We start from the raw sequence: 26805 nt of genomic DNA, 5'->3' as shown, positions 1-26805 counted from the left end.
ATGTGTCAGAAGAAAATTGCTTCTCGCATGATTGAATGCCTAAGGAGTAACTTTATATATGCCTCATATTTGAGTAAAGAAGAAATTGCTTTCTCAGATCCCACTCCTGATGGAAAACTGTTTGCAACAGAGTACTGTGGCACTGGTCAGTTTCTGGTGTATAATTTTATAAATTGACAGAATAGCATGTAAAACAAATTCTTGCCTACACAACTAGAAGATATCTATTGAAGAAAATGGATTTGTTGCTGACTTTAACCAGGAACTAGGGCCATTTTTGTTACAATGAACTCAAGACTAGCAACAACCATATATTTGTTCCATTTTCATAAAATTGGAAATAATGCAGTAATAGCTTATTGTTTTGTTTTTAAAGAAGATATTTTATTATCTTTTGCAGAAATTTATGACTGATGTATTTTATCTATAGTTATTTAGACACGTTTACATGCAGCAGATAATTGTTCATAGCGGACTGAAGACTAATGCAAGGACTATGCTCTCAGCAATGAGGATATTGTGAAGTTCTCAAAATGGAAATATACCAGTGTAGCTTGGTACTGTATTTTTTATATTGATCTGCTGATACCAGTTATAGGCTTAAAGATTGTATTTTCACAGAGTGGAAATGAGTTTTTTTAGTTATTGTTCAAGGAGGATGCAACATTAAGTGTTTTGGAATTTGAAGCTTTTTTTTTTTTTTTTGAGATGGAGTCTCGCTGTGTCACCAGACTGGAATACAGTGGCACGATCTCAGCTCACTGCAGCCTCTGCCTCCCAGGTTCACACGTTTTTCCTGCCTCAGCCTCCTGAGTTGCTGGGACTCTAGATTAACAACGAGAATTCACAATCCGTGTGAATGGGAAGTATAAACACATTTTAAAGTAGACAGTCTGCTCATCTGTTTATTTTTCCCTGGGTGATGCTGTTTGCTTTATTAAACAGCTACAGAATTCAATGTGGGTTAAACCCTTTTGGTTCCTGCTCAGACATTGCTAGCAACTTCTCAGAGAAGCAATAGGCTGTACCATTTAGCTTATATCTGTAGATGGATATTCTATCTAGGTTTTTATGTGTGTTCTAATGTTCACACAATGATAAAATCGCCTAGTAATGCATTTCTCAGAATGTGTTTTTGTTGCCATAGGATGCATGACTGTTAAATTCCTATTCTGGCCCAAAGATTCAGTGAAAACTTCTGTGTAAAATAAATTTTTCCGCCTAAAGTGGTGAGGTGTAGAATTTACTGTATTAATAGGAGAGAGAGCTCTCACACTTACAAGTGCATTGTACAAAATCCTGTCTGTCCATGATGTGCAAATTTTGTTCCTGCATGGGATCATTAAGTGGGAATCACACACCCACATATTTCCAGAATTCCATCCAATAAATTCACAAACACTTGAAAATCACAATACATATTTTAGGTAATGGGCCATAAGAGATTATTTTAATTGTAAGAAAATGTACAAAAATGTTTTGCATTTTACATATCTTCTATTTAATACCAATAAAATGAAGTGACACTAAAGTAGAAAAAAGCCTGAACAGTATGATTTCTTTGCATCAACAGTGAAGGTCTCCCTTGTATATCGAGTTCCCGAACAGTCAGGTTTCTTAATCCTGGTCATCTGTGGCCAGTGTAAAAGAAAGGCCTGACAGGAAAATTTAAGGAGCCAGTCGGGTAACTCCATATGAGGGAACTCTTTGTGACATTCAAAAAACTCACACTTCCACTTTCAAAATCAAGAAACACACCAACCCGGCCCAGAGGTTTCTCTACATAGTGAGGAAACATTGGGGAGGTGATCAAGAGACTGAAATGATTATCCACCTTAACACATAAAAGAAGAAATATGTCCTTAGATTTAACCATTGTACTATTCTTCCTTATCCAGGAGTCCTTACAGACTCCCAGAGCCCAGTCCCAAGAGTTGTCCACATCCAGCTCCCAGTAGTGTTTGCCAGAGGAGAAGACCCAGGCTCCCCATGCAGCAAAATTGTCAGATCTGTCAGAATTCAAAGATCCACGTCTAAACATCAAACTTCTCACATCCTCAAACAGCCTGATATTGTAATTGGTTACTTCCCAAGTGAAGGAAGTTTCCACTGTAGAAAAAAGAGAATGTTCCAGTGAAAAGCAGTTTATAAATTCTTATGTTCAGATAAGAAAGAGATTCTCACTAGAAAACACAGGTCAAGATTAGAAAGAAACTTCTGCCTGGAAAAATGTTGGAATCAAAGGGTGTTAGGATACCTGCACAAGTAAATGGCTCAACTTCAATGATCACAATTTCTATAAACTCAAAAAGTATAAAGGGGAGGAAGGTCATGTCTATGTCTAGTTAGCGACCTTTCACAACAACTGAAAAACGGGAAGCTCTTGCACTGCAGCCAAGTCCACAGCAATAAAATTAACCTCCATTGCCTCTTCTCTGTCAGGGCAGAGCAGGAGGCTGGGGACAGGAGATGAGGTGGGGAGCCATTCTTAGACCCAAATAAAAAAGTTATCACTTTCTAGAAATATTATATAATCTGCCACTTAAACTAGCAAATTCATACTTAAAGAGAAAATCTGAATCTGCCTTCTGAAAAGTGCAGATTCCTTGCAAGAATTATCTGACTTTCGTGCCAGATTCAGGCACAGACTTCTTTTATTTGCTGGATTTATCATGATCTATCCTGGAGTTCTATCTAAGGCCTCGTCAACCACCAAATCACGTTCCTATTGTTCACAGATTCTCAGTGTTTGCATTGTTATATAAGTTACTCATGTATGCTTTAGTTGATTAAAATGCACATGATTAAAATTATAAATGCTATGAAACTTCACCTGAAATGTATTTAAAAAAACACTGTCACTGAAATCAGTCATTAACTACACTGAATTTGAAATTGAAATGTCCTGAATTAATTCAATTCTGTATACTTCATGTAATAATTGTATATATGAAATTGTATCACAGTTGAACCATACATGAATGGTTCTACATCCTAAAGAGCCCCTCTGCATGTTTTACTTTTCCAAGAAATTTGTTATATGGCTGATTCCACCATCTTTTATTTAGTTTTGTCTGTTTGATAATAGTGAAACTATAAATATAAATACCTATTCACAGACTATTCTCTTCTTCTAGATGAAAAATGATTACACTGGGAAGGCTGCCCATAGAAAACCATAATTGAAGGCATTGCATGTTGATTCCACCAAGAGGGCCACACTCACCTCGGAAGTGATTGAGCCTGTCCACCGGTCCTGTGATGGGCCCTATAGTGAGCTCTGGATTCACAGGCTGGGGCATGTGCAGCAGCACGGATTCACTCCTGCAAGGAAGTAGGTTGAGTTGGTTAAGTTTCTGATGTCTGTGTTTAAGAAATAGATTCCAAAGAAAAAGCTTCATTCAAACCCACTTCTGATATTGTAATGTACCTCCACAATCCTAGGATGGGTTTGTGGCCCTTAGGGAATCTTTCTAACTCTTCACTCCATTTCTAACCTACTGTCACTGAAAGATAAATGCCTCTCTCCCTATCTGCCACCAAATAGTTGATCTCTAATTATGATTCTGAATCCTAAAAAGAGGCAATTATATTCTAGCAGCTTCTGCATTGAACTCTTCAAAACATAACCCCTTGAGTCAGTTGGAAAAGTAAGAAAAGTTTAATGTCTGATAAAAGGCATAGGTAACATTCAACATACCACACAAACACATAAGTACACACACATACACACACAATCACACTGACACATTATGGTGTTAGTAAATTATGTTTTCCCTTTGTTGGAAACAACTTGATGTTTTTCATAGCATGCCTTGTGCTCCAGCTTGCATTGATGGCCAATAACATACCTTGCCACCATGTCTCCCAAATCCTGTAGAGAGAAAGAGAGAGAGAGAAAAAAAAAATAACGACTTCTTTAGAAAGTTGTTATTCTTGTTGGGTGAGTTGGCTCACACCTGTAATCCCAGCACTTTGGGAGGCCAAGGTGGGTGGATCACCTGAGGTCAGGATTTCCAGACTAGCCTGGACAACATGGCAAATCCCCATCCCTATTAAAAATACAAAAAATTTAGCCAGGTGTAGTGGTGCATGCTTTTAGTCCCAGCTACTAGGGAGGCTGAGGCAGGAGAATAGCTTGAACCAAGGAGGCAGAAGTTGCAGTGAGCTGAGATTGGGCCACCGGACTTCAACCTGGTTGACAGAAGTCTCTGTCTCAAAACAAACAAACAAAGAATCAAAGAAACAAACAAGTTGTTATTCTGCCCATCTGCTCTTTAGGTTTTGAAAACTTCAGAATTACCACATACTATCACTGCAACACTTTTAAAATGTATTCTCATCTCTAACACTTATACCAGTAAGACCTATTGACAGAATCTACTTCTGACAAAGTAATGATGGCAGGGCTTCATCTGAATGCATTTATTCTACTGCTCATGGAAAGGAGTGTCATGCCATGTTAGACACATGAGAACATTCTCTGCCTAGTTACCAGTAGCTCCAGATCTTCATGCAGTTATGGAAACCCATGCTGCAGATTCTGGAGAAGCAGCTCAGACCTCGTGCAGACAAGAGTTCTTCAAGAACCACCTTGACTATGCAAAGACTATCAGGCCCAGCAACAGTCTGAGCTGGATGAGAGATGGAGCAAAGCTCCTAGGAGCAGCAGAAGCTATAAGGGAGGGAAAAGGGAAGGAAAAAAACTTAGATTTCAGGATATCCCCTTTACATCTGTGAGAATATCAGCACCCACAAGGCCACCATTCCTTTGTCTGACTCCTCTTGGATCCAGGAGTTTTCCTGAGTTAAGCCATCCAGGGATAGGACAGGAGATGCCATTTGGCTCTAGGAGCAGAGGAGAGAAACTCAGCAGGAAGAGTGTCTCTATGGGAGGAAAATTCAGTTGAGCACGTTTGTAGGGTCACAGGGCTGGATATGGGTAGAGTCTAGTGTACATGTTTAGAAGCCACAGTTCCCCCAGATCTTCTGATTCTAACAAGTACACAGAGCCAATCAAATGAAGGAGGGGGTGGGTCAAGGGAATTCAGGGACAAGGGGAATGAGGGATGATTAGTTGCAGGAGGATGCTGTCGAGGTCAATAGGCAGACATTCTCCCCTCCTCTGATACTGAGAAACAAGTAATGAAGCTTAAAAGTGTTGCTTGTGCTCTGCGCCAAAGGCAGCAGAGCACTTGTCTCTGGTCTCCATATACACTTGACATATTTACTTTCAGTATTCTGTGTAAGATTTTGATTCATTTCACACGGAATAACACTCACCTACCATGCTTAAATTACCGTACATATTATGAGACTTTATTGACCATAAATAAGTTACTCTCAACCTTGAGATCTGGCTTCAATTTTCTGTATTCTCATTCCTTCTCCTTTATATCAGAAGCTTCATAATAGACAATGGGGGCAAATATGGTGTGGAGAAATAATCAGTTTATATTTAGATATTTTTAATGTAGTTATCGCTTCCTAAAAAGCTAGCAAAAAGCTGGAATACATGAAATAGCCACGCACCTTCGTTTCTAGCCTCCTTTAGGTATCTGCCCAAATATATTCTATACTATGTCTTTTCTGACCGTGATATTAAAAATTCAATTTTGGGCTGGGTGCGGTGGCTCACGCCTGTAATCCCAGCACTTTGGGAGGCCGAGGCGGGCAGATCACGAGGTCAGGAGATCGAGCCCATCCTGGCTAACACGGTGAAACCCTGTCTCTACTAATAATACAAAAAAAATTAGCTGGGCGTGGTGGTGAGCGGCTGTAGTCCCAGCTACTCGGGAGGCTGAGGCAGGAGAATGGCGTGAACCTGGGAAGCAGAGCTTGCAGTGAGCCAAGATTGCGCCACTGCACTCCAGCCTGGGTGACAGAGCGAGACACTGTCTCAAAAACAAAAACAAAAACAAAACAAAACAAAAATCAATTTTTGTCTATTAGTCTTTATTTTCATTTCCTGCTGTATTTTTCTCTAAAGCACTTATCACAATGCGTCACTCTATCAATTTTGTTTTCTTTTCGAAACAGGGTCTTGCTCTGTCATCCAGGCTTAAGCGTGGTGCAATACCAGCTCAATGCAGCCTTGACTTCCCAGGTTCAAGAAATCCTCTCACCTAAGCCAGTGTCTGAGAATACAGGGACGTGCCACAACCCCAGCTAATTTTGTTTATCTTTTCTTAGAGAAAAGAGCTGTCACTTTGTTGGTGAGGCTGGTCTTGAACTGCTAAGCACAAGTGATCTTCCTGCTTCAGAATCCTGAAGTGCTGGTATTATACAGGCCAGAGCCACTGTGCCAGCTTCACTTTTTGAATGTTGTATTTTGACTTGTTGACTTGTGTTTCTCACCCCGCAACCTCATTAGCTCTTTAGGTGCAAGAAAATCTGTCTCATTTGTTCATTTCTACATTGGCTTAGAATGTTTATTAAGACATAGTAGGCACTTGATATTTTGAAGAAAAAAGTATTGTAAGTACTATCCTTAAGGATATCACCTTTAAAGAATCAAGATGACTTATAATATAAATAATTAAGCTCATGATATCTCTCTCTTTCACACAGAGCCAATTTCTTTCTTAGTGCTTAGGAGTGTCTTTAATATTATTTGTTTTACTTTTCCATCAAGAAATCTTTACTTCTTTCAGAATGTATATGTAATTTCATTTCATCTCTTCTCTTCACAGTATTCATTTTATGTTTGAATCAGTAAATGATCAATACAGATTCTTCAGCCACGCATCTAGGCCCCATCTTGAACTACCCTATGCTACCTTTTCTGCTACATCTCTAAGCACTGCCTCTCTCATCATATATGTGTTAATCACATATGTGAATTATGTGGAAATCCAATAGTACGTTGGTTTATCTAGTATATAGTTTCCAGCACCCCCGCCCCAATTTACCTGCCTGAAATTCCAAGAAATTTCCTATTAAATTTTTTTATGTTATGTAGTTTAATTTTATTTAGAAAATCAGAGAATATAGTTTTAAAGCTTTTGACCTATATATACTGTTGACCCTTGAATGACACTGGTTGGAACTATGTGAGTCACTTATAATTGGAGTTTCTTCTGCTTCTGACACCCCTGAGACAGCAAGACCAACCCCTCCTCTTTCTCCTCCTTCTCTGATTACTCAACATGAAAATGATGAGGATGAAAACCCTTATAATGATCCACTTCCACTAATTATATTTAGTATTCTGTTGATGAATATTAAATGTATTTTTCTTTTTATTTTCTTAATATTTTCTTTCCTTTAGCTAACTTTAGTGTAAAAATACAGTATACATATAACATATAAAATATGCGTTAATCAACTGTGAATATTATCATTAAGGCTTCTAGTCAACATTAGGCTATTGATAGCTAAGTTTTGAGGAAGACAAACTTTATACGCTGATTTCTGACTACACGGGATCTTGACACCCCAACCACCATGGTGTTCAAGGGTCAACTCTAAGTTTATTAAATATCATTCAAATAATCTGAGAATCTCTTTGTGAACATTCAAAGACTTTATCTTTCTGTGAAACCCTGTGTTTATCTCATGCACTAATTATGGCATTTCATAATGATAGTGTATTTTATCATGCTTATTGATATTTTATATCATTTCCCAGGAAACAAAATTTTTTAGCTGAATATTTTGATATTAGCTTCAATCCTAATAAAATCCTAATAAAATCCTAATAAAAAGTTTGCTTCTATGTTGAAATGATTAGATGGAACCCTTTTGCTATTGTTCTGCTGCTCACAGTAGCATAACAATTGACACCTTGGTTGTGCCCATTGCTCTGTCTGGTACACTGAAGCATACGCTCTCCACGGATTTCTGATAATATTGTGAATTATATTAATCTTTTTGAAAGTAATAGTTATATATTGCTAAAGTGTCCAAGAACTGTCACAAAGTTCTATATTTTGTCATAGTATTTTCATTTCTTGAATTATTTCTTAAGAAAAAGTCTCCAATTTGGAAAAGAAAAACTGGTTTGAAAAAGACTTGAAGTCTAAAATGATAATAGCGGATCACCTGAGGTCAGGAGTTCGAGTCCAGCCTGGCCAACTTGGTGAAACCTTATCTCTACTAAAAATACCAAAATTAGCCAGTCACGGTGGCAGACACCTGTAATCCCAGCTACTTGGTAGGCTGAGGCAGGAGAATCACTTGAACCTCGGAGGCACAGGTTGCAGTGAGCTGAGATCATGCCATTGCACTCCAGCCTGGGCGACAGAGGGAGACTGCGTCTCAAAAAAGAAGTAATAATAATTATTATTATTGTGTAAATAATTATTATATACTTTAAAAAATATGAATACATAACATTGTTATAGTTATGTACATATATATGTAAAGCATCACTTTTAAAATTATTCAAAAATGTGGATGAATAAAAAATAGATTTTATTTTCATATAAAACAGTCATTAGGAAATAGTCATAAAATAGACTATAAGACATAAAATAGCCATAAAATAGGCTATAAGACAAACAGGCTGATACAACTAATTCTATCAACCGTTATAGATACAATTATGTGAAACACAACTGAGTTTCTTGCTATACTTTTTTAAACAAGAAAGTTACACAGCACAGATGTGTTGGTAATCCCAGTTAATGTTTTATCTTCGAACATATTCAGATAAATAACGGCTAGGCACATAAGCAACTATAATTTTAAAACAGAGTGAGAAACAAAATTTTAAAGTTAGCATGTGGCCCAGTGCAGTGGCTCACGCTTGTAATGCCAGCACTTTGGGAGGCCAAGGTGGGCAGATCAGATGAAGTCAGGAGTTCCAGACCAGCTTAAGCAATATGGTGAAACCCTGTCTCTATTAAAAATACAAAATTAGCTGGGCTTAGTGGCAGGTGCCTGTAATCCCAGCTACTTGGGAGGCTGAGGCAGGAGAATCACTTGAACTCGAGAGGCAGAGGTTGCAGTGAGCTAAGACCGAGCCATGGCACTCCAGCCTGGGCGACAGAGCGAGATACCGTCTCAAAAGAAAAAGAAAAGTTAGCAAGTGATAATATTTAATGAAATAATTGTAGTATTTAAAATATTTCTTTTTTTTTTTCTTTTGAGACAGAGTCTCGCTCTGTCACCCAGGCTGGAGTGCAGTGGTGCTATCTCGGGTCAGTGTAAACTCTGCCTCCCAGGTTCAAGTGATTCTCATGCCTCAGCCTCCCAAGTAGCTGGGATTACTAGCGCCTGCCACCAAACTCGGCTAAGTTTTTGTATTTTTAGTACAGATGGAGTTTCACTATCTTGGCCTGGCTGGTCTTGAACTCCTGACCTCGTGATCCACCCTCCTGGGCCTCCCATAATGCTGGGATTACAGGCATGAGCCACCTTGCCCAGCTACTTAAAATATTGCTTTGAATAAACTGTGTTAAGTCAACTTTCTTGCATCTCATTCCAAACTTGTCTGTTGAGCTTTGAGCCCTCAAGTCTGGGTTTCAATACTTTATAAACCTAATCAGCCAATTTACCCATTTCTATGCAATCTAATCAATCTCAGGAAGTGGTTATGGTCTTTCGTGGGCCCAAACACTTTAAATGGATGCTTGTCCATAGATTTCTCTCTCCTTCAGTGTGGACTCTCTGGATTTGTGGCTGCTGGGCTTTGAAGAGCCAGGAATTACTTCTAATCTGGATATCTACAGAGCTTCTAGACTGAGACCATTCATACTAGCCTTGTGAGTATAAAATTTGCAGTAACTCATCATGCTCACTTTTTCTCTTAAAAATACTTTAAATTTACCTGGCAGCATGTTTGGGTCTTTTCTAAGCAAACAAGTAACTGTCTTAGTGATTTTACAGAAAATCAATATAAAGTATCTTCAATTTGTAAGATATGGTTTGTGTTCCCTTGCTATTTGATTCTTTTTATGTGACTGTTTTCTGTATTGTTAGATTTTTCTTAAGTGTGAAAAGATATATTTCCATAGTTTCATGCAATGATAGAACCCATAAAATACCTAAAATGTTCACTAGAATGTGGGCATGTAGTAATGATTGTAACGTACACCAAAGTGAATGTTAAAAATGTTGAATTACTTCGAAAATTCTTGTTGCAAAGGTCTTATTTGCTGTGTCTTCAAAATTTGCAGTTTGCAGACTAGATTTGAAAGCTGTTGAAAATAGATGTAATCGGCCAGGCATGATGGCTCATGTTTGCAGCCTAGCACTTTGAGAGGCCAAGGCAGGCAGATCGCTTGAGGTCTGGAGTTAGACACCAGCCTGGCCAACATGGTGAAACCAGGTCTCTACTAAAAATACAAAAAAATTATCTTGGTGTGGTGGCGGGTGCCTGTAATACCAGCTACTCGGGAGGCCTCGGCTGGAGAGTTGCTCGAACCTGGGAGGCGGAGGTTGCAGTAAGCTGAAATCCCGCCACTGCACTCCAGCCTGAAGTCAGAGCGAGACTGCATCTCAACAACAACAACAACAACAACCAAAAAAAAAAAAAAAAGAAAGAAAGAAAGAAAATAGATCAATAGATCTAATCAACTGGCAAGAGCTCCCAAGAGGCTGCAACTTCTAAGTCACTAAGGGGAAAGGTGAATTGGTGGCCATGCTTCCATTAACTGCATTCCTGGATTTTCTAGTATTGAGTGGAAAACCTAATACATATCTTCACTTTTTTTGTTATTTTAGAAGATAATTAATTGCTGATTAATTCCTGTTAATTATTATGTTGAAATATTGGCTATTTCAGAATGTGAAAGTGTTCTCTCTAATCATCTGAATTGACAATGGGAAAAAACTTTCCTAAATTAAATATAATAGATATTAATTACATTTAATGTAGTGAAAGGAAGAGTTTTGATATTAAAGTTAAAAGGACAAATTTAATGATTGATAATTTTAGGAGTTGACAGTCCACTCTGATTACTCAATCTTAGATAAAAGCTACTTTATTTATAATTGCCTGAGCAAACTTCATAGGTGAGTTTGGAGTCAGGGAGTATAGAATAATACCATAGATACTAAGTGTGTTTCATATATTATCATCATGGAATCACTGAGAGAGATAGAATGACAGAGACAGGATGACATTCAGAATGTGCTTCTTCATTAATTAGCTTATATAAGTGACTCAGAAATCATCTCAGTTTTTACCCTCCACCCAGGTTTTAAGCTTGTCTAAGTAACTGAGAATGATTGAGAGCACGGATTGTTTAACAAAAATGCCATGAGGACTCTCGTCTCATTTTCTCATTTGAATCACGGTTTTTCATATCCATGTTTCATACCCGTGGATTCAACTAACCTCAGATAAAAAATATTTACAGGAAGAAAAAAGCAGCTGTACTGAACATGTACTTTTTTTTCTTTTTTTTTTGAGACAGAGTCTCATTCTATCAGCCATGCTGGAGTGCAGTGGCGCGATCTCAGCTCACTGCAACCTCCACCTCCTGGGTTCAAGTGATTCTCCTGCGTCAGCCTCCCGAATAGCTGGGACTACAGGCATGTGCCACCACGCCCTGTTAATTTTTTGTATTTTTAGTAGAAATGGGGTTTCACCATGTTAGCCAGGATGGTCTTGATCTCCTGACCTCGTGATCCGCCCGCCTCGGCCTCCCGAAGTGCTGGGATTACAGGCATGAGTGACCGCACCCTGCCAAACTTGTACATATTTTTAATCTTCTTGCTGTTCCTAAACAGTATGGCATTACAAGTATTTATACAGCATTTACATTGTATTAGGCATTCAAAGTAATCTAGAGATAAAGTATTCAGGAGATGGGTTTAGGTTACATGCAAATCCCACACCATTTACTAATAAGAGACTTGAACATCTTAGGATCTTGGTTCTCAGGGAGTCCTGGACTGAATCTTCAATGGCTATTGAGGGAAAACTTTATAAATCCAGCATGTTTGCATTTACTATGTCTCAGTTTGTGCTGGAGCTAACTTATTAGACATATTGGACAGAGCTCAAGTAGAAAGGAAAATTGTCCACTGGCCTTTTTTTCCTTTTCATCGGGGCAAATAAAAATAAGAGAAAGAAATTCTTACTTTTTTTTTTTTTTTAATTTCCAGAAACGTGGATTCAGACACCCTGCGAGTCTTCCAGAATGAGCTCATTTGCTGCATTTGCGTGAACTACTTCATAGACCCGGTCACCACTGACTGTGGGCACTGCTTTTGCAGGCCCTGCCTCTGCCTCTGCTCAGAAGAAGGCAGAGCACCAATGCGCTGCCCTTTGTGCAGAAAAATCTCAGAGAAGCCCAACTTCCACACCAATGTGGCACTCAAAAAGCTGGCTTCCCTAGCCAGACGGACCAGACCTCAGAACATCAACAGCTCAGACAATATCTGTGTGCTCCATGAGGAGACTAAGGAGCTCTTCTGTGAGGCTGACAAGAGATTGCTCTGTGGGCCCTGCTCTGAGTCACCAGAGCACATGGCTCACAGCCACAGCCCAATAGGATGGGCTGCTGAGGAATGCAGGGTACGTGATGCCTCTAAGGCAGTTTGAATTATACAGAATATCAAATAAGAATGATGAGGGCCTGTGATAATGATGGTGATGAGAACGCAGATAGTGGAGGTGGCGATTATTCCATGTCAATCATAACACATAAATGTGTCCTTTCAATGTTGCTGACTAATTTGGCACTCTAATCATAGCTGTGTTGAGATTTTACTAGAGGAGGTTTCCTTAGAAACATTGTTCAAACTTATAGGATGGAGCTGTGGAGCTGGTGGCCAGCACCAAGAACACTTTTCAAAGTCAGGTTATGTAAAACCCAGTTTCTCAGAAAATTGATGATATTATCTGAAAGGTCCCTTAAAACTCTCTATTATGTTTCTATCACTTTTCACATCCAAATTATTAGAACCATATTTGCTTAACTTGGAAAAATCTGACCACTCCACTCTAACTTAATTTATGTTTCTTTCAATTACGGCCTTTTTTTAATTGATAAGGGGATGAGATCTACTGTCTTCATCATTGCTAAGCTTCTTGCTTCTTTTGCAAGAGAAACAAAGGAAATGGACTATTTATGGAAAATCAATCAAGAGACACAAAACAATCTAAATCAGGAAACTAGCAAATTTTGTTCATTAGTGGTTAAGAATGAAAATGTTTCCTTTGTTTTTATGCAAATAAACACAAAGTTGGCTTATACTTTTTAGCTAAATTCAAACTACCAGTTAAAAGATAGTGATTTCACCTCAAGAAAATGTAGTGGTTTCAAATGATATAATAGGAATTGCAAACAGAGAAGCCCACACAAGCTAGCCAAATTAATTCTAGTATATTGGATAAACGGCATGATGTGTATTCTAGTTCAAACTTGAAGGTTGGCATAAACCTTTTCAGACACTGCAGATGAGACAACCTTTCACTAAGATTGGGTGTCAGGAAGACAAAAGAAATAGAACAGTATATAGAGTAAAAATATAGTAAAAGTAAAAAAATACTGCATAATATGGTGCATGGCTAAATGTTTTTTAACATTTAGGCAAATTAGACATGGAAAAATCCTGAAAGAGAGATTAATAGAGGAAATAATTGACTCAGTAAGAACTGTGAAGAAGCATTACAGTGACGGAAACCAGGAGTCTTTATATTGGTTTGATTTAAAAAGGGAGAGAGAATAGGAACATTGAAAAAGATGGACAGAAAAAGATAGCAAATATTCAAGACTCTTTGCAAGAGTGAAGCAGAAAGTTTATAAATTGCTTGATTACACCCAGCATATAATTATTTGAAGTTTTCTATTGAGAGTGAGAACATGTAATCCTTTTAACCAAACGTCTCTGCAGGACTATGTGTCATTAAGGAAGGTGATAATCACTATTCAGTATCAAAAGATGCATATATTTCTCGATAAGGAGGAGCAACGGCATCTGCAGGCCCTGGAAAGAGAAGCAAAAGAGCTTTTCCAACAACTACAAGACAGTCAAGTGAGAATGACCCAACATTTAGACGGGATGAAAGACATGTACAGAGAGCTGTGGGAGACATACCACATGCCTGACGTGGAGCTGCTCCAGGTGAGGAGGGAGGGTCCATCCTCAGAGACAGGAAGCCTTTGCTGGACAATGCTGCCAGGACATGCAAATGTCATCAGCATATGTCACTGCTCTAAGCTAAGTGACACATGCTGTGTGACTTCCACCATTACATTTTTCCAGTCATTTATTACTGCATACTTTGGTAATCTTCGGGAAATTTTTGCCATTTTAGTAGATAACATATAACAAAGTTCTCTTCAATATAATTTGGAGTACTATCCACAAGAGAGATCATCTAAGATCATTAGAACTCTAGGCCAGGGGAAGGTTAGTAATATCCATGTATATGCCCTAGTTCCTCCTCACTCTCTGATGTCCCACACAGCAGTGATTTGCTGAAGACATTGAGGGGTTTCCCCTTGCCTGGGCAAGGTTTGTCAAAGCGGCTCATCAATGTCCATGTACTCTGTTTCTCATATGGTTCTCTGTTTTGTTTTAATAGTTGTCATGTGTGGTAAGACCTTTCCTTGGAAATAAGATTAGGAAATTAATGAGACTGGAAACCTAGGTATCTTTGCTTTACTCCACCGTCTCTTGCTGAGCTCATTTCTTCTTAATGCCCACTGATGAAGCTTTTCATTGTTTAGTTGAGGTTCTGTTATTAACATAGCCTTGAATGATTCCTTAGAGGGGAATAAAAAGATATACATTATTAAAACACTAAAACAGAAAGAAACAAGAGTATGAGAAAAGATGCAGAAGGAAAAATCTCTCATAATTAACATTACATTTTATTTTTTTGCAGGATGTGGGAAATATATCGGCAAGGTGAGTTTACACTAAAAAAAAATGCTATTTCTGAAAAATTTGTTCTCTTGTGAATGAAGGGGATGTATACATTTTGAGTACTAACATCATTCTCAGTGGCTATTTTTGATTTTGTTTCAAAAGAGGGCCTGAGATCTTCTTCTCTTTGGTCTGGAAAGTTTCCGTCTTAAAATTTGTATGAATTAAAATATATGTAAAAACAATTTGCCATTCGGAAGTTTGTTCTCCTAATCCATCCTTCCTGTCCAGCCCTACCCCACAGATCTTAATACAAAATTACTCTGAGGAATCATAGAGGTGTCTTCTACTCTAGAGGGGTGGGAGGTTAAAAAAAAAAAAAAGACAGATCGAGGAGAGGTATTCCCTAAGGATGGGCTGAGGCAGGATGTTTTGTTCCTAAAAGCATCAATGACCCGGGCCTGCTCCATCACCATACACCCAGTTCTAGGAAAGACCTCAGGAAAATGGTTGCCTCAGGACCCTCAGCAGCAGGGTTCTCAGGCTGGAATTAGACTCCTTTGTTTTGCACAAAAGATTAAAGCCTTTTGTCTCAGCGAACATTCTCTATTAGACACTGACTAGCATTAGTGACAACTGCAGCCTGAGGTCCCAAAGGTTTTTGTCTGAGTTTTCTGGTCTCTGAAATATTTCCAGAATTTCTGCATACCCTCAGGGGGTGTGATGGGCAGAGGGAGGCAATGACTTTTTATGACTTTAGAAGTTGTATAATGTCTGAGAATAACATATCTGGAGAAATTGGGTTTTATGCAAGTAAAATTTTAAAAAATTAACATCCTTATGGCCCCTAGAGTGTGGAATAAAATGTACATCCAGTTAACCAAAACTGGCAGAATTCTGAGGAAACATCTTATATGAAAATATGATATCTTCATATGACTGTGTGATTAGCTCTGGTCCTGTAAATATAACTGAGGCCATTTTTTTTTGCAGAACTGATTTGGCACAGATGCCAAAGCCCCAGCCAGTGAACCCAGAGCTCACTTCATGGTGCATAACTGGAGTCCTAGACATGCTCAACAACTTCAGAGGCAAGAGCCAGCTGCTTGGCAGTCCAGCCTCAAATTATTTCCTTATTGGGTCCCTTGGTTGAGGCTTCTCCCATTTACGTTTTATTAGTTTTGACATGTAGGTAATACATAGTTTTCCAAAACATGTGCATCTTCTCTACCTGCATAGTAATATTACAATGATCAAAACTCAATTTCCTGACTTACAGTTTGATGAAAATGTAAAGCAAGATACATACTTTATCTGCAGAATAAGAGGACAAAGAATATTCAGGTCATGTAGTTACGAAGACACTAGTTCTCATGGTGGCATCAGTATTTCGTGTTTATTCAATTTAATTCAATCTTGAAGGCTTAGATTTGGCATAATGGTTTTTAATTATTTCTATTCTTTGTGCATTTACATACATTCTATAAGTAATTTTTATTATTTACAAAATCAGAACATTTTGATCAACAAAGAAAATGACTAAAATATCCATAATGAGGACAATTCTAATGCCATCAGAAACATCTCATAACAAGTGAAAGGTGAGGGATCTGTGAACATGGCCTAACAATGTTAGGCCCATTCTAGAGAGCAAGTCTAGGTGGCAGAGGGCAGGAACACAGAGTAGATTGAATCAGGGGCTAAACAGATAATGTAAAGCCAGAGTATTCTTTTCAGAAACTTATAAACTTTACATGTGTTAATTTCTACCAAATTTTTGATGTTTGAGACTATAACAGGCATAACTTACATTCCAATAAATACTCACATCACAGCAAATTGATGTCTACCTGTTGATTATCTTAAAGACAAATAATACAAGAAGATTTTTCTATTGAAGAAAAAAACATTTTAGATATGTTCTGAAACAAACTATGAAGAGATAGACATTAAATCATTACTTTGCCCAGTGATATGGTCACATTTTTTCTCTATTATTTAAGAAATAATACATAATTGTATATGCTGTAGAGGTATAATAACATTTCATCTTCATGGATGCATGGGGCTGAATTCTCTTGGTTTCCTTTTTTCCGTGTTTCCTTTTTTCTGTATTTCCTTGGAAGAAGAGCAAATGACGTGAATAATTGGGCCACAGAGCCTCTGTCCCTCATTGCACTCACTAATATAATATTTTTTCCTTGTCAGTGGATAATGCTCTGAGTACAGAAATGACTCCTTGCTATATAAGCCTTTCTGAGGATGTGAGACGTGTGATATTTGGAGATGACCATCGCAGTGCACCCATGGATCCCCAAGGAGTGGAGAGCTTTGCTGTGTGGTGTGCGCAAGCATTCACCTCCGGCAAGCATTACTGGGAAGTGGATGTGACCCACTCCTCTAACTGGATTCTGGGAGTCTGTCGAGATTCCAGGACAGCAGATACCAATATAGTTATTGATTCTGACAAAACATTTTTTTCAATTTCTTCAAAGACGAGCAATCACTATAGTCTCTCCACCAATTCTCCACCTTTAATCCAGTATGTGCAAAGGCCTCTGGGTTGGGTTGGGGTGTTTCTGGATTATGATAATGGATCTGTGAGTTTTTTTGATGTTTCTAAAGGTTCTCTTATCTATGGTTTTCCTCCTTCCTCCTTCTCTTCCCCTCTGAGGCCTTTCTTTTGCTTTGGTTGTACATGAAAAGTTGGTTTCATGATGATTTATTGTGAGCTCCCATATATGAGGCAAATAGTGTCCTAAAACCCTATGTGTGAGAGCCTGTGAGCTCATTGTAACTTAATGGAATGTAATTACTTTATGGTTATAAATGGGATAACCACCTTGAATGTGTACATTCGTTAATTAAGTTATTTTAATTAATAACTTATTGTGGAATCTTTACTAGAACATCAATAATGGCTTTTTTTGTACAAGTTTTGTTGAGGTTCATTCACTTACTGTGAAAGTCATGTTCTAATGTATTTAATTCAGAGATTGTTAGTATATCACACTTGAGCAGCCATCAGAACTCTCTACTGCCTGTACACTTTTATCACTTCCAGAAGAATCCCAATACCCATAAACATTTATTCTCCATTCACCCTCCCCCATTCCTTCAGAACACTTAATCTACTTTTTATGTTTTTGCATTCAGGTAAATAAAATCATACAATATAAGTTCTTTTTTAAATCTGATTTATTTTTCAGAGAGTATGTTTTCAGTTTGTACACACTGTAAACCATTTGTCTTACTTGTATATTTGAACCAGGCTGGGGTAGAAAACTGAATTGGTGGATATATTATCTTACAAAGAATAAAGAAGTGTGCTTATTTTCTTTCTAAGTCTGACCAAGTTAAGTTGACCTCACAGACTTTATTATTTCTCAACATCCTAGTTATTAATCGCATTTCAGCTCATACCACAGTTTTTCAGTGCTGGGTTGCTCTGCTATTACATCTTCTCGAGTATATTATATCAGATTATAACATTCAGAAAACTCTTATACTTATTACTACCAGATTGAAAATTCCAAGGTGGCAATGGCAGTATTTGTCTTATTTGCTAATATATTACCATTATCGAATGCGATTTTTAGAATAGATTACACAATAAATAAAATGAATAAATGGATAAGTAGAGGAGTTAATATGTATAAATATTATTCTAACATTAAGAAACTTGTCCAAAATGTAAGTAACAAAATAGGATAGAACATACTAATGAGTATCTATCAAAAGATAAGAAATAAATTGATTTTCAGATTGATATCAAAGATAATACTATTATGTTAGGGTTTAAAATAATTGTAGCATAATTTTTATAGGGTTGATTTCAATTGTCTTAGGTTTTTTAATATAAACCATTGAAAAACGAAGGTTCCTATATAAGATGATGGGGAACAGGAGCAGGACTTAGAGTAGTGGAGATTGGACTTAAACTGACATATAAATTTAATTACTAAGCATAAAGTGGTATAAACCTTCTTATGCAGTAGAAAGAACAAAATTAGTTTACACTTTAAATAAGAATCCAGATAATACAGAATGGAAAATTCTATAATAGAATGTAATAGCTACGTCTCCCAGGGCACCGGCTTATCTTCTCTAACAAAGACCACAAATTTGAAATGATTCAGAAGGTGCATTTCTCTAACATGTTTTTACCAATATAGGAGTTGGTCAAGAAGAAGACTGACATCTTCAACAAGTGAATTTTATCTCTGTGTGCAGGAAACTCCCATTTATTGCCATGTCCCATGCAGCAGGAAAGCCAGAAGAAAAGTAGGAGGGACAAGAGTATTTGGCTTTAAGGAAATCACCTGGTGTTTTTCACAATGCATTTATTCCCATCCTATAGGTTCAAAATTAGGCAGATGGCACACCAAGTTGTAAGATATATCTGGGAATGCAGTTTACACTCAAAACCATATTTATTCTTATCATTTGATTCAGAAAACAAATTAAATGACTGGCACAACTGAAAATAACCCAAGAGATTTGTTCAATGAAACAAAGCTGAACCTCAACCAAATAGATAAGCTGCTGCCTAAGATTAGCACAATTTCTTAGTATTCAAGAGTGAGTAAACCCTGCTTTTTACCACTGTCGAGGTGTCCAGTGTTGTCCTTTTTAGAGCATGGCTAGCTGAGGGTTAGGTGGCAAGAAACATCATACTTGTATTTTAGTCCCTTAAATGAATGATTTAGATAGGAATGATTCTCCAAATTTTGAAAACACTTATCAGAAATGTTCTCTTATTCCTTCACTCTATACCATGTAGACTATAATAAACTGTCTCTCTTCTGCCTTCACACATTTCATGCAGAACATTAGGGGTTAGCAGAGAGAAAGCTTATCACCAGCTTCTTTTGGACTCGCTGCTTTTTTCCAAGCGATCTGAGATGATAAAATTATTCACCTTAGGGCTCCAACCCAGCACTCCTTTTTTGATTTTCACCTATGTTTTGTGAGCTTTTCTGTTGATGCTAGAACTCTATGCAACAGTCAATGCCTCATAATTTAATTACATTATTTGTTCCTAGTTTTCAAGGAAAAATTTATTCCTGACATTCTTTTAATTTAGCTCAGATTCACTTTGCAGAAAGACAGTATTAGCTACTTTATGATCATTTAGTATTTGACTCTGATTTTGGAAGATGAAAAAGTTTTTGTGTCTATTTACCATGTTTTCTCAACCATTTAACCAAGATAATCTTATTCTGTTGATTCTCCTAGAGATACTTAATTCATTTATTCTCTTCACCTGTCAGAATTTATGTTAGAATATCACCAAGAATTACTTACAATTGAAATAAATCAGAGAGACCACTAAGAACATTGTCAATCATTAATCCAGAAATCTTGAACTTTCTGAGTTTTTCATCCCTAAAAGAAGTTATTTATCAATAGCCTGGTTACAGATTTTTTACGGAGGCTGAGGCAGGATAATCACTTGAACCAAGGAGGCAAAGATAGCAATGAATGGAGATCATGCCACTGCACTCTAGCCTCGGTGACAGACTGAGTGAGACTCTGCCTCAGTGAATAAATAAATAAATAAATAAATAAAATCATCTCTTGAATGGAGGGTGAAAAAGGAGTATAACACGAGGACTTGGGGGAAAAATATGCATTAGAAGGGAAGGAGAACATACTTAACATGCCAGTGGAAGATGAAATTCTAAATATCTGAGAATATTTTTGAGAACTATGTTTAATTCTCACTATAGAAAGATGTACCCTTTGAATGACATTAAAAATTCACTAGAAGAGTGAAGAATAATAGTTAAAATGTCACCTAAGTAACAAGAGTCTCAAAACATAAAGTGTTCTAAAAGTTTAAAGTCCGTATTTGAGATAGAGGAGAGAATAAATAATAGTTCATTAATTAGACTTTATTATGTGAAAAGACTTTTCTAAAATTCTTCCATAATAATTGAAGATATAAATTACAATAATTAAAAGTTACAAAAGAATAAAAGCATTAAAATAAATTGTGACAATTTTTAAAAAGAGCAAAGTTGAAAATTATTTAATTTTTAATCCCAATAATCCGAAAGTGATTTTATCAATGTCCTAAGAAAATTAAAATAAAAACAAACTTAATAATGTAAAAGAAGGGAGGTTTCCGCCGGGCTGGGGGAGGGAGCTAGGGCTTCTCTGGGGACTCAGTAGTGAGAAGCAGGGACCTTGGCGGGCCCCAGGCTTTCCCGGACGGTGCCGCGATCCCCCGCCCAAGCCTCTGGCATGGTGCTGCTGGCTGGGACTCGGCCGCAGGGTGGCGGGGCGCGCTGCATGATCCCGCCACCGCCATCCCCACTCCTAGGCGCGCAGGTCGAGGAGGACCGCACTGAATTCAAAGAGTTCCAGGACTTTTCCAGTCTGCCCGACACTCGCAGCGTCGCCTCTGACGAATCTTTGTACCCTTTCCAGGACGAGGAGGAGCACGGCGTCGAGGGCGTGGAGAGCGTACCGGAGGAGGGCGTCCTGGAGGCGTGGGGCAGCTGCGGACGCTGGTGCGGTGTGGGGTGAGCTTTAAGAAGGCGCAGGAGACTGACCACAATGGCTGGACCGGCCTTAATGTCGCCTGATACCACGACTTTGTGGATATACCGTGGTGGCCTTAGCTGAGTACCCCCACATTGATGTCAACTGGCAGGACAGGGAGGGGAACGCCGCCCTAATCATAGCTGCACAGGCAGGAACTGCCCCTGGCCCCATGGGCACCGTTGCCTTAGACACTGGCTCTCAGCCTTGCCCTTCCTGCGTCAGCATCACCTGGGCTGGTTCATTTGAGCTTTAACACAGATCTGGTGGAAACAGGCTGCCAGGCCCTGCCCCTGGAGTCTTTCTTTGAATAGGCCTGGGGTGGGGCCCAAGAATGGACAGAAGAACGGGTTTCCTGGTGAGGCCGATGCCGCTGGCCCAGGGATCCCACGTTGAGGACGGAGGGCTTTGAGTTTTCATGCCTGATGATGGCCGGGAACCCTTCTCAGTAGGCATTGAAGACCAGCAGAGTCCCAGACCCCAGGAGAGATGTCGTCAGACGGACACAGGCATCACGGAATTAAAGTGAAAATGAAGAAAGGAGCTGAGCATCTGTTTCATTACTTCCCTGCGTTGTTTTACTAAAGAGGCTGTTCTGGCCCAGTCAGGGCAGGCTATCATCACCAACTACTTGTTGAACTATGTCCTGGGTCTTGACCTTGAAGGAGGGATGCGTTTGGGTTGAAAGCCGCCATGCAGGGTCGAACCGATCACATCGGAGCCCTGAGCTAGCAGGGGCGGGTGTCCACACGAGGGTCCCTGCCGTGGGATGTCGCCAGAGGAGTGGCCACTTACACGTCCGCCTCATGCAGAGGCTCTTAGAGCACCCCTGCCAGGAGCGGTTGGGGGAAAAGTACCAGCTTGAGCTGCCTCCGCTCCACGAGAGGGCGCAGAAGCCCGAGGGCTCCAAAAACTGCCTGCAGAGGGTCAGGGACTGCGAGCTGTCCGCGCTGACGCCGCGCGCCGTGCGTGGCCCAGAGGACCGGGGCGCCCTGGACCACGTAGTCAGGATGACCACGAGCCTCTAGCAGCACCGCCGTGGCCTTCGCGTGCCAGACCGTGTGCCCCGAGAGCACCCTGTGCGTGGGGAAGAGGCGGCTGGCGGTGCAGGAAATCCTGGCGACTCAGGAAATTCTGGCGGCGTGGCGTGGGGTCGGTGGGGGCGGCAGGCGCAGGTGGCGGGCGAAACGGAGGGCGCAGAGCAGCACAAGCGGCCTGGCCAAGAGGCGGCGGGCTCCCGTGAGGAATCCCCAAGAGCCGGCCTCCCACCTGCCCCGCTGCCGGGGTCCTGGGGCTCTGCCGACCCCTCCCCGCGGAAGGCCAGCCTCCTGCCCCTGCAGCGCCTGCGGCGGAGCAGCTTGTGGCCAGGCACGGTGGTGCCCCGTGTCCGCCTCAGCAAGGCACCCGGGCCCACCTTCCAGCCCAAGAGGCCAGTGCGGAAGGGCAGCACCAAGGACAGCGGCCACCTGCGGATCCCCAAGTGGCCTAACAAGGTGGCCAAGGAGGAGAAACCGGAGGCGGAGGAGGCCGAGAAGAAGCGCCAGGCCAAGGTGCAGGAGAAGCGCCCGCTGCCCTGGAAGAAGAGGACGTGAGAGTCCGCGGGGGCTTGACACGGGGTTTGAGGGCAGGGCAAGGCCACGGGGCTGGGCACCATGGCAGCTCCCGGGACCACCGGGCCGCGTGTATTTCCGCGCTGTCTCTCTAGGATGCTCCCAGGAAGGGGCTGGGGGAGCCACATCGATTCGCCTGACACCAGCCACCCTAGCAATCAGTACACCTAGTGGGCATGTTGCCTAAAAGGCTCCCTTTAGAGAACCTCAATTAAGATGTTTTTAAAGATCAATTTATTAGGCCGGGCGCGGTGGCTCAAGCCTGTAATCCCAGCACTTTGGGAGGCCAAGGCAGGCGGATCTCCTGAGATTGGGAGTTTGAGACTAGCGTGACCAACATGGAGAAACCCCGTCTCTACTACAAATACAAAATTAGCCGAGCATGGTGGCACAACTACTCGGGAGGCTGAGGCAGGAGAATCGCTTGAACCCTGGAGGCTGAGGTGGCAGGCAGCCAAGATCGTGCCATTGCACTCCGGCCTGGGCAACGAGAGCCAAACTCTGTCTCAATTTAAAAAAATCAATTTATTAAAGGGTATTTTCTGTGTAATTTTGTATTTTTAATCGTTATCCAATTTGCCAGTTTTTACAAGTTATGGGACCCCTTGTATCCAAGGCAGTTTTAATACGCTTGCCTGAAGACCTTTTATTTAAAATACTGTTCCTAGCAATAAATATTTATGATATCTGTAGGAGTTTACACAGAAATCATGGGATTCTCTCCTTTTGGGCTGTTTGCTTTGGTCTTTTCTTCTCATCATGGGTTCACATGCACACTGGATGTTTTTATTAATTAGATTAAGTGATGCTGGATATTTCTATTTGTAGGAGGGATTGACTCGTTCAGCCACATGATCAAGTGAGACAGAGAGATCAGATTTTATTGTATCTTTTTAAAAAGTGTTACCCATACCGTCATATATTGGGGAAAAACTTTTATTGTCAAATTATAAAACAATGCAAAGATAAGCATGTATGTATTGCTAGAATTAAACTCATTTTAAGCAAGGAGTTTTAGATAAACTGGATACAAAATCTTTAACACATTAAAAAAAGATATGAGACAAACGTGTCATTTGATAAAATGGGGGAAATATAATAAATGATTACCAGAAATACAAAATTAAGCCATATATGCGCTCAAGTAAATCGAATCCAGGCATCCTTAAAATGTAATAAAGGATGCAACAAGAGTAAGGAGCCCAGAATGATGCAAATTAAAGGAATGGGGAGGAGGTGATGTTTACAACAAGCAAAGAGAATGCAGTGGGAAGCAAACATATTTTAGGCAAATTCTCCTGGAGTGGACCAGGCAGCCCTCTCTTCCAGACTCAGTTCCAAAGAGTCCCTTATGTGGGTATTTCTTTTATTTTTCCTTTGAGGACTGCACTTGGTGTTTAGTTCAACCTCATGTGGACTTCATGGAATTTCCAAGACATGGGGCCTTGGCATTGTGGCACCTTCCTGCTACACGTACCTAATTCACAGCATTACCAAGTCACCATGAGCCCTACCCTCACCTCTGTCAGCTGAGGAGCCAGCCAGGCAGTGCCACATGGTCTCCTAGGCATGCTTCTCCAAGCTGGCTATCCCTGCTATGAAAATTCTCAAGGCACTGGTCCAGGGAGATGAGCCCTGGGCCTGTCCTAAAGCTCCATAGGTGACTGCACTACAGCCCACATGGAGAGCTGCAGCTCTAACTCAGGGATTTTGAGAGGCCTCAGTCACCTTTAAGTGGCCACTTTGTGGAGCTCCCACAAAGGGCTCCACCTTCCCAAGAACGTCTAATTGTCGTTGGAATAGCCAGGGTTAGGCAGCTTCTGCTTGGGTTGATGTGGCATCTGACCCTTGTTGGGTTGCCAGGCATTCCTTCCTATTTCCGCCATGGGAAGTTAAAAATCATTTAAAAACAAAACTTGGGTTCCAAGGTGGCCGAATAGGAACAGCTCCAGTCTACAGCTCCCAGCATGAGCGACACAGAAGATAGGTGATTACTACATTTCCAGTGGAGGTACTGGATTCATCTCACTGGGGCTTGTCAGACAGTGGGTGCAGGACAGTGGGTGCAGCCCACCCAGCATGAGCTGAAGGAGGGTGAGGCGATCTCACCCAGGAAGTTCGAGGGGTCAGGGAATTCCCTTTCCTAGCCAAGGGAAGCTGTGAAAGATGGCACCTGGAAAATCAGGTCACTCCCACCCTAATACTGTGCTTTTCCAGTGGTCTTAGCAAATGGCACACCAGGAGATTATATCCTGCGTCTGGTTCAGAGGGTCCCACGCCAACAGAGCCTCACTCATTGCTAGCACAGCAGTCTGCAATCAAACTGCAAGGCAGCAGTGAGGCGGGGGGAGGGGCACCCACCATTTCTGAGGCTTGAGTATGTAAACAAAGCGGCCTGGAAGCTTAAACTGGGTGGAGCCCACTGCAGCTCAAGGAGGCCTGCCTGCCTCTGTAGACTCCACCTGTGGGGCCAGGGCATAGCTGAACAAAAGGCAGCAGAAACCTCTGCAGACTTAAATGTCCCTGTCTGACAGCTTTGAAGAGAGTAGTGGTTCTCCCAGCACAGAGTTTGAGATCTGAGAACGGACAGACTGCCTCCTCAAGTTGGTCCCTGAGTAGCCTAACCAGGAGGCACCCCCCAGTAGGGGCAGACTGACATCTCACATGGCCACTTACCCCTCTGAGACAAAGCTTCTATAGGAATGATCAGGCAGCAACATTTGCTGTTCAGCAATATTCACTGTTCTGCAGCCTCTGCTGCTGATACCCAGGCAAACAGCATCTGGAGTGGACCTCCAGCAAACTCCAACAGACCTGCAGCTGAGGGTCCTGACTGTTAGAAGGAAAACTAACAAACAGAAAGGACATCCACACCAAAACCCCATCTGTACATCACCAGCATCAAAGCCCAAAGGTAGATAAAACCACAAAGATGGGGAAAAAGCAGAGCAGAAAAACTGAAAATTCTAAAAATCAGAGCACCTCTCCCCCTCCAAAGGAATGCAGATCCTCACCAGCAATGGAACAAAGCTGGATGGAGAATGATTTTGACAAGTTGAGAGAAGAAGTCTTCAGACGATCAAACTTCTCCAAGCTAAAGGAGGAAATTCGAATCCATTGCAAAGAAGCTAAAAACCTTGAAAAAAGATTAGATGAATGGCTGACTAGAATAACCAATGTAGAGAAGTCCTTAAATGACCTGATGGAGGTGAAAAACATGGCAGGAGAACTACGTGATGAATGCACAATCTTCAGTAGCCAATTCGATCAACTGGAAGAAAGGGTATCAGTGATTGAAGAACAAATGAATGAAATGAAGTGAGAAGAGAAGTTTAGAGAGAAAAGAGTAAAAAGAAGTGAACAAAGCCTCCAAGAAATATGGGACAACGTGAAAAGACCAAATCTATGACTGATTGGTGATGAAAGTGATGGGGAGTATGGAACCGAGTTGGAAAACACTCTGCAGGATATTATCTAGGAGAACTTCCCCAACCTAGCAAGGCAGGACAACATTCAAATTCAGGAAATACAGAGAATACCACAAAGATACTCCTCAAGAAGAGCAACTTCCAGATACATAATTGTCAGATTCACCAAAGTTGAAATGAAGGAAAAAATGTTACAGGCAACCAGACAGAAAGGTCAGGTTACCCACAAAGGGAAGCCCGTCAGACTAACAGCAGAACTCTCGGCAGAAACTCTACAAGCCAGAAGTGAGTGGGGGTCAATATTCAACATTCTTTTTTTTTTTATTTTTTTTAATTATACTTTAAGTTTTAGGGTACATGTGCACATTGTGCAGGTTAGTTACATATGTATACATGTGCCATGCTGGTGCGCTGCACCCACTAACTCGTCATCTAGCATTAGGTATATC

At 40.5% G+C, this 26805-nt stretch overlaps 1 protein-coding gene and 1 pseudogene across 1 annotated transcript; both read left to right on the top strand.

Moving 5' to 3' along the window:
• On the top strand, positions 1-17471 carry TRIM64C (tripartite motif containing 64C). The gene is made up of 10 exons (XM_054661778.1): positions 1-145; positions 1899-2074; positions 3213-3334; positions 9603-9707; positions 12058-12473; positions 13004-13092; positions 13792-14022; positions 14789-14811; positions 15763-15860; positions 16978-17471. Exons 1-10 carry the CDS (start codon positions 1-3, stop codon positions 17469-17471), a joined length of 1899 nt encoding a protein of 632 aa, XP_054517753.1.
• A 3547-nt stretch (positions 17472-21018) lies between these two features.
• LOC746227 (ankyrin repeat domain-containing protein 33B-like) lies at positions 21019-22910 on the top strand (annotated as a pseudogene).
• Positions 22911-26805: the final 3895 nt, after the last annotated feature.

This window comes from Pan troglodytes, chromosome 9 (genome assembly GCF_028858775.2).
Source record: "Pan troglodytes isolate AG18354 chromosome 9, NHGRI_mPanTro3-v2.0_pri, whole genome shotgun sequence".
Taxonomy (NCBI): Eukaryota; Metazoa; Chordata; class Mammalia; order Primates; family Hominidae; genus Pan; species Pan troglodytes.
The sequence above is the reverse complement of the archived record's forward strand: the minus strand, read 5'-3'. Positions and strand labels throughout refer to the sequence as shown.